The 10771-nt window shown below is 44.4% G+C and overlaps 1 protein-coding gene across 1 annotated transcript in view; it reads right to left on the reverse strand.

The window, feature by feature from the left end:
• The window catches only part of LOC122421312 (liver carboxylesterase-like), a 23951-nt gene extending 15642 nt beyond the window's left edge, over window positions 1–8309 (reverse strand). Inside the window, exons 1-2 of the mRNA XM_043437168.1 lie at window positions 8235–8309; window positions 6918–7004 (exon numbers count right to left, since the gene is read on the reverse strand). Coding sequence (XP_043293103.1) covers window positions 6918–7004; window positions 8235–8309 — 162 coding nt within the window. The remainder of the gene's footprint in view (window positions 1–6917; window positions 7005–8234) is intronic.
• Between the last annotated feature and the right edge of the window lie 2462 nt (window positions 8310–10771).

Genomic DNA, 10771 nt, shown 5'->3' on the forward strand with positions numbered 1-10771 from the left:
AATCTTGAGAAAGAAGAATGGAACTGGAGGATTCAACCTGCCTGACTTCAGGCTCTACTACAAAGCCACAGTCATCAAGACAGTATGGTACTGGCACAAAGACAGAAATATGGATCAATGGAACAAACTAGAAAGCCCAGAGATAAATCCAAGAACCTATGGACACCTTATCTTTGACAAAGGAGGCAAGGATATACAATGGAAAAAAGACAACCTCTTTAACAAGTGGTGCTGGGAAAACTGGTCAACCACTTGTAAAAGAATGAAACTAGAACACTTCTAACACCATACACAAAAATAAACTCAAAATGGATTAAAGATCTAAATGTAAGACCAGAAACTATAAAACTCCTAGAGGAGAACATAGGCAAAACACTCTCCGACATAAATCACAGCAAGATCCTCTATGACCCACCTCCCAGAATATTGGAAATAAAAGCAAAAATAAACAAATGGAACCTAATGAAACTTAAAAGCTTTTGCACAATGAAGGAAACTGTAAGCAAGGTGAAAAGACAGCCTTCAGAATGGGAGAAAATAATAGTAAATGAAGAAACAGACAAAGGATTAATCTCGAAAATATACAAGCAACTCCTGCAGCTCAATTCCAGAAAAATAAATGGCCCAATCAAAAAATGGGCCAAAGATCTAAGCAGACATTTCTCCAAAGAAGACATAGAGATGGCTAACAAACACATGAAAAGATGCTCAACATCACTCATTATCAGAGAAATGCAAATCAAAACCTCAGTGAGGTACCATTACATGCCAGTCAGAATGGCTGCTATCCAAAAGTCTACAAGCAGTAAATGCTGGAGAGGGTGTGGAGAAAAGGGAACTCTCTTACACTGTTGGTGGGAATGCAAACTAGTACAGCCATTATGGAAAACAGTGTGGAGATTCCTTAAAAAACTGGAAATAGAACTGCCATGTGACCAAGCAATCCCACTCCTGGGCATACACACCGAGGAAACCAGATCGGAAAGAGACACGTGTACCCCAGTGTTCATCGCAGCACTGTTTATAATAGCCAGGACATGGAATCAACCTAGATGTCCATCAGCAGATGAATGGATAAGGAAGCTGTGGTACATATACACAAAGGAATATTACACAGCCATTAAAAAGAATACATTTGAATCAGTTCTAATGAGATGGATAAAACTGGAGCCCATTATACAGAGTGAAGTAAGCCAGAAAGATAAACACCAATACAGTACACTAACACATATATATGGAACTTAGAAAGATAGTAACAATAACCCTATATGCAGGACAGAAAAAGAGGCACAGATGTATAGAACAAATTTTGGACTCTATGGGAGAAAGCGAGGGTGGGATGATCTGAGAGAACAGCATCGAAACATGTATATTATCAAGTGTGAAACAGATCACCAGTCCAGGTTGGATGCATGAGATAAGTGCTCGGGGTTGGTGCACTGGGATGACCCAGAGGGATAGGATGGGGAGGCAGGTGGGAGGAGGGTTCAGGATGGGGAACTCATGTAAATCCATGGCTGATTCATGTCAGTGTATGGCAAAAACCACTACAATATTGTAATGTAATTAGTCTCCAACTAGTAAAAATAAATATGAAATAAAATAAAATAAAATATATTAATTACCAAAAAAATAAAGAAAGTCCTCATGCAGCAACAGAGACCCAGTGCAGCCAAACATAAATAAATAAATAAATAAAATTAAACTTAGAATTACCATATTTCACTCCTAGGTATGTACCCAAGATAACTGATAATATGTCTATACAAAAACTTGCACACAAATAGCGTTTGTCAAAAGAGTTGAAAGTGGGAACAACAAAAATGCCCAACAACTGATGAATGGACAAAGATCTATTATGATCTATATATAATCTATCCACACAATGGAATATTATTTGGGCATAAAAAGAAATACAGGATGGATACTTGCTACGATGTGGAGGAACCTTAAAAACATTATGCTAATGGAAAAAGCCAGAAACAGGAGGCCAGATGTTGTATGATTTTATTTATGAGATGTTCACAATAAGCAAATCCACAGAAACAAAGTAGATTAGAGGTTTCTACAGTCTGGGGATGAAGGGAATGAGGAATGACTCCTAATGGATATGAGGTTTCTTTTAGGAGTGATGACAATTTTCCTGGGGATGGGATTGCATAGTGGTGATGGTTAAACAACTTTGTGAATATACAACACCACTTAATTGTGCACTTTAAAAATGTGAATTTTATGGCACTTGAATTATATTTCAAGAAAATAATTATTTTAAAAATCCCATCTAGTATCCTATGTTAAAAACAAAGGTCCACTTCATAAATTTGAAGATATAATTGGCTTTTCAAATTATTCACACACAAAGCAGAAATCCATCTAGCAAGCAGAAAAGTTCTGAAAGGTAGAGAGGGAGTTGGACAAGCAAATCATAAACAAATGAAAAATGATGATGTTGGGCAGTGTCACTTTCTTCAAGGGGACAAAAGGGTCTGTGAGGCATATTACCTCACTGGTGCTGGCCAGGAAATTCAAGACTGACTGGTTAAGATTCCATTCCTGGGGAAGGTTGAAACTCCAATTAGGTAAGGTACTAAATCTTCATCTGATGATGAGGGCTTAGCACAAGTGACTGCATTTGAGGCCTGTTTTGTTTTTGTTTTTAACAATTCCCCTCTTTTGATCAAACACTTAGCTTAACTGAGAGATGTGATCAAGATCTAAGGCACCTAGGCAAGATCTAAGCTCCACTCTTGGCTACAGGTCACAACTTCTGTGGGTCCTTTGTGTGGTGTCCAGAGCTCAACAATTTTTCCTGTTTAATCCCCATGACAGTAATAGGTCATGGCTTCAAGTTCATGATACTTTTTTTTTTCAAGTTCATGATACTTAACTGGTTATTGTTTTTCCTTCTTTTCCAACATTACAGTCTCAGGGAGATCATTTGCTTGGTCGTTAGGAGCAGGGAACATGTATTTAAAGCTTTTGAGAGAATACAATGCACTCACAGAAATGATTATGATTGCAATAAGCACAATAACTCTCAATGTTTGGAGTGTACTCAAGGCAGGAGATGCAAGAGAAGCAGATCCGATCCCTGGGTGGGGAAAATCTTCTGGAAGAGGAAATGGCAACCCACTCCAGTATTCTTACCTGGGAAATCCCATGGACGGAGAAGTACAGCAGGCTACAGTCCATGGAGTCACAAGGAGTCAGACACAACTGAGTAACTCAGTATGCTTTTTTGCCATATCAGTATACCATCTGTTTCATTATTATCATGTGATCCTGTGTGTGAGCTCAGGATCACATGTCTGACGTTTTGCAACCCTGTGGACTACAGCCCTCCAGGCTCCTCTGTCCATGAAATTTTCCAGGCAAGATTTTGGAGTGGGTAGCCATGCCCTCCTCGAGGGGCACTTCTCCATCCAGGGATTGAACTTGCACCTCCTGCATTGCAGGTGGATTCTTTACCACTGAACTACCTGGAAAACCCATTAGAACATATATATAAATATACATACATATATATGTATAAATGCCCAAATCTATCCATGACTTCTGATCATACTGGGAATTAAGAGGTGAGCAGGATTTGGAGAACAGAGAAGAAAGGACATTAGCAGCAGTGCAAGGTGGATTTGGAGGCTTCTTGGGGTTAGGCCACAGGGGCTGAAAGGTAAATAATGGACACAGGACAATTTTTTTTTACTCTGAAAAGTACCAAGTTAAGGAGAGTTGGGTTTCACCCCAGATGATGGGGATGACAAGATACCAACAGTGTTTCTGAAAGTAGAATCTGGAAAAACATATAAGCCATTGGAGTGGCCAAGAGGGTTACTCTAAAAGGAACCTTCCATACATTCACTAAGATGGAGGTAGGTGAGCTCTCCTTCCCAAACATGGCTAAGTTCTCTGCAGGTGAAAGTTTTTCCTTAGGGGCTCCCACAGACCTCAGCAAGAATAACGACCGGAGAATCTCCAAAACGCTAGATGCCAAAAAGTTTTGTCAGATCCCAGGATCTATTGTTGTGAGCTCTTGGCTCTTGCTCTGAAAGGTCACAGGAGCCATGGGAAGTTGTAACCCACTGAGATCCCCCTGAATCACTGTCTTGTCCTTCTAGGAAGCAGGTCAGGAGCACATTGGAGACTGGGCACAAGTATGTGGTGTGGGCGGAGGCTGAAATAGTCCACGGTTCCCCCAACATATGGCCCAGGGTTCAAGTACCCTTCAAGCTACACATAGATATAAAATGTCACTCCAAAGTACAATAAGCATGAACATCAAGATATGCAAATTAAAACTATATGTATCAAACTGTACCTATCCAATCGGCAAGGAATCACCTCACAACAGTTTTAGTGGTTGTGCCAAGTATTGGCAAGAAAAACAGGAAGTTCCACAACTGATATAGGAGATAAATTAATACAGCATTTCTTGGGGCAATTTGGCAAAATATATCCCCCCGGAGAAGGAAATGGCAATCCGCTCCACCCGAACACGACTTTGAACACGACTGAAGCAGTTGAGCACATCCAAAAACTTACAAAGGATATCCGGGTTGCCTTAGCTATTCTCTGCTGCTGCTAAGTCGCTTCAGTCGTGTCTGACTCTGTGCGACCCCATAGACAGCAGCCCACGAGGCTCCTCTGTCCCTGGGATTCTCCAGGCAAGAACACTGGAGTGGGTTGCCATTTCCTTCTCTAAAGCATGAAAGTGAAAAGTGAAAGTGAAGTCGCTGAGTTGTGTCTGACTCTTTGTGACCCCATGGACTGCAGCCTACCAGGCTCCTCCGACCATGGGAGGAAGTCTCCTAGCAAGGGAGGAGTTTCCAGGCAAGAGTCCTGGAGTTGGTTGCCATTGCCTTCTCCCCAGCTATTCTCTACTGAGGAATAATTCTGAATGTGCTCAAAGCTGTCTGTATCAGATTGCTCACCTCAGTAATACTGATAGTAGTAAAAAGTATGAAATAACCTATGACCAACAAAGTAAATGGTTAAATAATCTATTAAGTGTTTCTACTGTGGGATGCTATGGAGCAGTCAAAAATTAGAAACATATAGGATACTGTTTTTAAGTGTTCATTAAAAAATCAGTTTGGCATTTGCTATTAAAGAAGAAGGATCAAAACTTGCATTTATGGGGACTTCCCTGGTCGTCCAGTGGTTAAGAATTTGCCTGCCATGCAGGGGATGCAGGTTCGATCCCTGGTTGGGTAATTAAGATTCCACATGCCTCAGAGCAACTAAGCCCACAGGCCACAATTACCGAACCTGACCACTCTTTAGCCGGCCCACCACAACTAGAGAGTCCATAGGCTATAGCAAAAGATCCCACATAACACGACTAAGCCTCCACACAGCCAAATAAACAAATATTTTAAAAAATCTATTTTAAAACCCCATGCATTTATTTCCACTCCCTTCTCAAGTTTTTCTAAAAGGAGAGCAAAATAACATTTGTCAAGGCACAAGCTGCTGTGTCTGAACAAAACAGAAGAGATGATGGCAACAGTATTTTGGAAGCTGAAAGATGACAGAACAGTGATTACTACTTTCAGAGCAGAGAGAGGGAGAGTCAATGTGTGGGGAAGAAGGAGCCCCCAACAGATGGATACAGAATGGAGGCAATAGACAGCCCTCTGGCTTAGAGGTGCCAGGTAACTGTTAAAGTGGGGGTGTAGGTATCCCCAACTTCTGTGCATCAAGGGTGCAGCTCTCCCCTCCAAGATCCACCCAGGCCAAAGTTCCCCACGTGGGCTCTGCTTCAGCCATTCCTAGAACTGGACTGCATCTGGGGAATCCAGTCACCTGATCACAACGGGGCATCAGAAGGACCCTGGAAGCCTCAACATGTTATTTCTGTCCAGAGATTTGCGTGTCAAAACGAAAAGTCTCCTGAATTTCCAGGAATTGACTGCAGTAGCAGTGACCCTTGATGAAGACAATGCCTGGTCACCTGCCTAGTGGTCATGATGGTGGACAAGGCAGTCCCATCCTTATATTACTAGCTGGTCATCAGTGGTATGCTTTTCCCACCAAGTAACTTATTTTCGGAAAACAAGTTTCTAAGCAGTGGCCAACATGGTGGAGTGGAAAGACCCTGAACTCACCTCCTCCAACAGGCACTCCAGATAGGGTAATAATGAGAATGACCTGAAGACTAGCAGAAAAGGTTTTCCACAACTAACATATGCAGAAGGAAGCAACAATGCAAGAGGATGGATGGAGAAGACCACACCCCCATGCAGGTGGCCCACACCCGGGAGGAGAAGCACACCTGAAGAGGCTGTCCCCAAGGAGCCAGGAGTCTGAGTCCTGCCTGCACCAGGGCCCCCAATCTGCGGAACCTGCGCCAGGAAGACCAGCCCCCAGAATCTCTGGCTTTGAAGGCCAGCATGCAGAGGAACTGGAGGCCTTGGGAAAGGTGCACATAAAATATCACATACTCTTAGGCCCAGCAAGGAAGCAGTCATTTGAAAGGAGCCTAGATCTGATACACTTGCTGATCGTGGAGAGCCTCCTGAAGAGGCAGGAGACAACTGGGATACCCCCTAAGGAAAAGTATTATAGTGGCAGCCATTTATGGGCTCCTGCTCTACCACCAGGACCCCAGTGCTAGCAAGTGCCATTTGGGAGCCCTCCCTCTTGTCCATTAGCACGCCCTCCTCCCTACCCCCCAGGTAGTTGGCACAAGTCCCAGGACCCCTCAGGCTGAGCAGTCAGCCACTCTGGGACACAGCGCTGCCCGTCAGCAGGCCCAGAACCCATCAACAGGTCAGCACCAGCTGTAAAACCACCCAACCTCAGAGCCAACCTACTGGCACATGGCCCTGCCATGAATGGGCTGAAACCAGCCCTGGGCCCTTCCCCCAGTTCAGGATCCGCTGGCAGCCACCTGGCGCAGGGACCAGCCCACCTACCGTGGGCCCGCAGGGGTCCGCCCTGCCAAACAGGAGGACTCGGGCATCCTCACAGGTGGCGCCACTGGAGCCTATAATCTTGGTGACCTGAGGGGAGTGTGCTGCTGGCTCCCACAGGAGAACCGCTGCATGAGGCCACTTCTCCAAGACTGGGAGATGTAGCTGACCTATCTAATACAAAAAATAAAAACAGAGCTAGGCAAAAGGAGGCAAAAGGAAAATATGTTACAAGCAAGGAATAAGATCAAACTCTAGAAGAACTGGAGAAAAGCAATCTATTCCATAAAGGGTTCAAGGTAATGAATATAAACAACCTCAACAAACTCGAGAAGACTGGATGAACACAGTGAGAAGCACAACAAAGAATGAGAAAGTATAAAGAAAAATGGAGCTGAAGAATAGAACAACTGAAATTAAAAACATGCTAGAGGAATCATCAGTAGAATAGGTGATATGAAGGAACATATCAGTGAACTGCAGGACAGAGTAGTGGGGATCCCCAAAGTGCAAAAGGGACAAAAAAGAATGAAAAAAAATTAGAAAAGTTTAAAAGACCTCTGGGACAACATCAAGTATACTATCATTTGCAGGATAGGGGTTCCAGAAAGAGAAGAGAGAGAGAAAGGGGCAGAAATTTTATTTGAACAAATGATAGCTGAAAACTTCCCTTATATGGGAAAGGAAACAGAAATCCAGATCCAGGAAGCACAGAGTGTCCCAAACAAGATCAAACCAAGAGGTCCATACCAAGACAAAATGTCAAAATGTCAAAAGTTAGAGAGAGACTATTAAAAGCACCAAGGTTAAACCAACTAGTTATGCCTAACGAAATTCCCATGAAGCATCAGCTGACTCTTCAGCAGAAACTCTACATGTCAGGAGGGAGTGGCATATATATTTGAAGTCATGAAAGGAAAAATCCTACAATCAAGAATACTCTACCTGACAAGGATATCATCCAGGTTTGAAAATAAGATAAAGAGTTTAAGCTATAAGAAGGCTTCCCTGGTGACTCAGTGGTAAAGAATCCACCTGCCAATGCAGGTTCAATCCCTGGGTAGGGAAAACTGGATTTTCCCTGGAGAAGGAAATGACAACCCACTCCAGTATTCATGCCGGGGAAATCCCATGGACAGAGGAGCTTGGCAGGCTACAGTCCCTGGGTCACAAAAGAGTCGGAGATGACTTAGCGATTAAACAACAAAAGCTAAGAGTTCAATACCAGAAAACCGGCTTTACAATAAATGCTAACGGGACTTCTCTAAGAATGAAAGGCCACAGCTAGAGATAGGAAATTTACAGAAGAAAATATCTCACTGGTAACCAATGGTAGTAGATCAGCTCCTCTACAACAGAGGGCCACATAAAGATGGGCTGGCTGGGCAGAGTCATGGTGTTTCCCAAACCCCACCCCAGTGTGGTGACCCACAAGCAGAGGGATCTCACAAACACACTGCCTATCCCTGAGGAGGGAGGGGCCTGTGCCCACTAGCCCTTGGGACCTGAACTGGAGAGACAGCTCCCAGGATGCCTGATTTTAAAAACCAGCAGGGCTCCTGCTCAGGAGAACTATGGGCCAATAGGGAATGGAGATTTCTCTCTTAAAGAGATCATGTTCAAACTCACTTGCCTGGGATCTAGCACAAAAACAGCAGCTTAAAAGATGCCTAGACCATTTGTCTAGATTTATTTGCTAATACTTAAGCATCTGCTGGAGGGGCAGGAACCTGTTGGGAGGCTCTCTGGGGACACAGGCACCAGTGGGCTCCCGTTTTGCTTCTCCCTCTGCCTTGCTAACATCAGCTTGGCAGACACGTTTTCTGTACTTTGCCTCTGACCTGCTAGTTCGCGGGGCATGTCCAGCATCTGAGACTTTCCCTTGGTCCCACTAAAGCTGACCAAGCAAGTGCCTCACCCCTGTACCACTTCTGCAGTCCCTCCAAGGCCAGTTGGGTGTGTGCCTACAGTCTTGCCAAGCCTGGCTGGGCAAGTACCCTGCCCTTGCACTGCTCCTGTGACCCTCCCCCAAAGCCGGCAGACACACGCAGGCCACAGTGGGGACACCCACTGAGTGGTTCACTCTGGTGGCAAGGAGTTTTATATTTCTGGGTCCCAGGGGTCTGAAAAATCAGAGAGTTGTTGACACCCTCAAAAACTGGCGCCTAACAAGAAAAAAAATCAGACTGCTTAGAAACAGACTCACAGACTTAGAGAATGAACTTATAGTTGCCAGGGAGGAAGGATGTGGGGAAGGGATATTAGGGTGTTTGGGATCGACATGTACACATTGCCATATTGAAAATGGATAACCAATAAGGACCCACTGTACAGCACAGGGAACTCTGCTCAATGCTATGTGACAGCCTGGATGGGAAAGGAGTTAGGGGCAGAAAGGATACATGGATATATGTGGCTGAGTCCCTTTGCTGTCCTCCTGAAACCATTCAGTTCAGTTCAGTTCAGTTGCTCAGTCGTGGCCGACTCTTTGCCACCACCCAGGACTGATCTCCTTAAGGATGGACTGGTTGGATCTCCTTGCAGTCCAAGGGCCTCTCAAGAGTCTTCTCCAACACCACAGTTCACAAGCATCAATTCTTCAGTGCTCAGCCTTCTTTATAGTCCAACTCTCACATCCATTCATGACCACTGGAAAAACCATAGCCTTGACTAGACAGACCTTTGTGGGCAAAGTAATGTCTCTGCTTTTTAATATGCTGTCTAGGTTGCTCATAACTTTCCTTCCAAGGAGTAAGTGTCTTTTAATTTCATGGCTGCAATCACCATCTGCAGTGATTTTGGCCCCCCCAAAATAAAGTCTGACACTGTTTCCACTGTTTCCTCATCTATTTCCCATTGAGTGCTGCTAATGCTGCTGCTAAGTCACTTCCGTCGTGTCCGACTCTGCCGGACCCCATAGACGGCAGCCCACCAGCCTCCCCCGTTCCTGGGATTCTCCAGGCAAGAACACTGGAGTGGATTGCCATTTCCTTCTCCAATGCATGAAAGTGAAAACTGAAAGTGAAGTCGCTCAGTCGTGTCCAACAATTTGCGACCCCATTGACTGCAGCCTACCAGGCTCCTCTGTCCATGGGCTTTTTCAGGCAAGAGTACTGGAGTGGGGTGCCATTGCCTTCTCAGTCCCATTGACTAGTTAAAGACTAAAATGGGTTTTCCCACAGTTTGCAATGAACTAAATTACCACTAGGTGGCAGAAGACACCCAGTAAAAGTCCATTCCTTTTGACCTATAAAGTCCTCACTTGCAAACTCAAAAGCTGAGATCTATGACATTGAAGTGGGAGTAGGTAAAATCCTGGATAACTATAGCTAAATTATGTTGCTGATTAAAAAAAAAATGTATCCAGCTTTCAACCTAAAATTTTCCTCTTGCCCCACTTCAGTAGGCCTTCCCCAGGACCCAAAGGTGGGGATGGGTGTGCTGCCTTTTCCCAGTGGTTAAGAGATTTCATTTCTTAGGGGAAAAAGTGTCTGAGCAGGGCTTCTAGCCTGCCCCTCTAGGGAAGGTTTTCTCTGATCTTACTACCTGTTACCAGTATTTCTCACAGCTCCCTGATAGAGGTCCAGGCAGAAGGGCCTGCAATGAGTGTAAACACCCCTGTAGGTCCTTGGTTTCTGAGGACTGTATACTCCCATACTCGCCCACAGATTGTTTTAACACTTGATTCTCATTTTAAGTCACTCTACTCACACACATGGTGATTCCATTTTCCATCTGTCAGCAGACAGTCAGCCAGTGTTCATGTCCCATCTCTCTTCCACGGTGCTCATCTTCCTTCAGACTTCAGGGTAATTGCCCTGCAACCTCTTTGAATGAATCAGAAGTCATGAAGCTGG

The sequence above is a fragment of the Cervus canadensis genome, chromosome 18 (genome assembly GCF_019320065.1).
Source record: "Cervus canadensis isolate Bull #8, Minnesota chromosome 18, ASM1932006v1, whole genome shotgun sequence".
Lineage (NCBI taxonomy): Eukaryota > Metazoa > Chordata > Mammalia > Artiodactyla > Cervidae > Cervus > Cervus canadensis.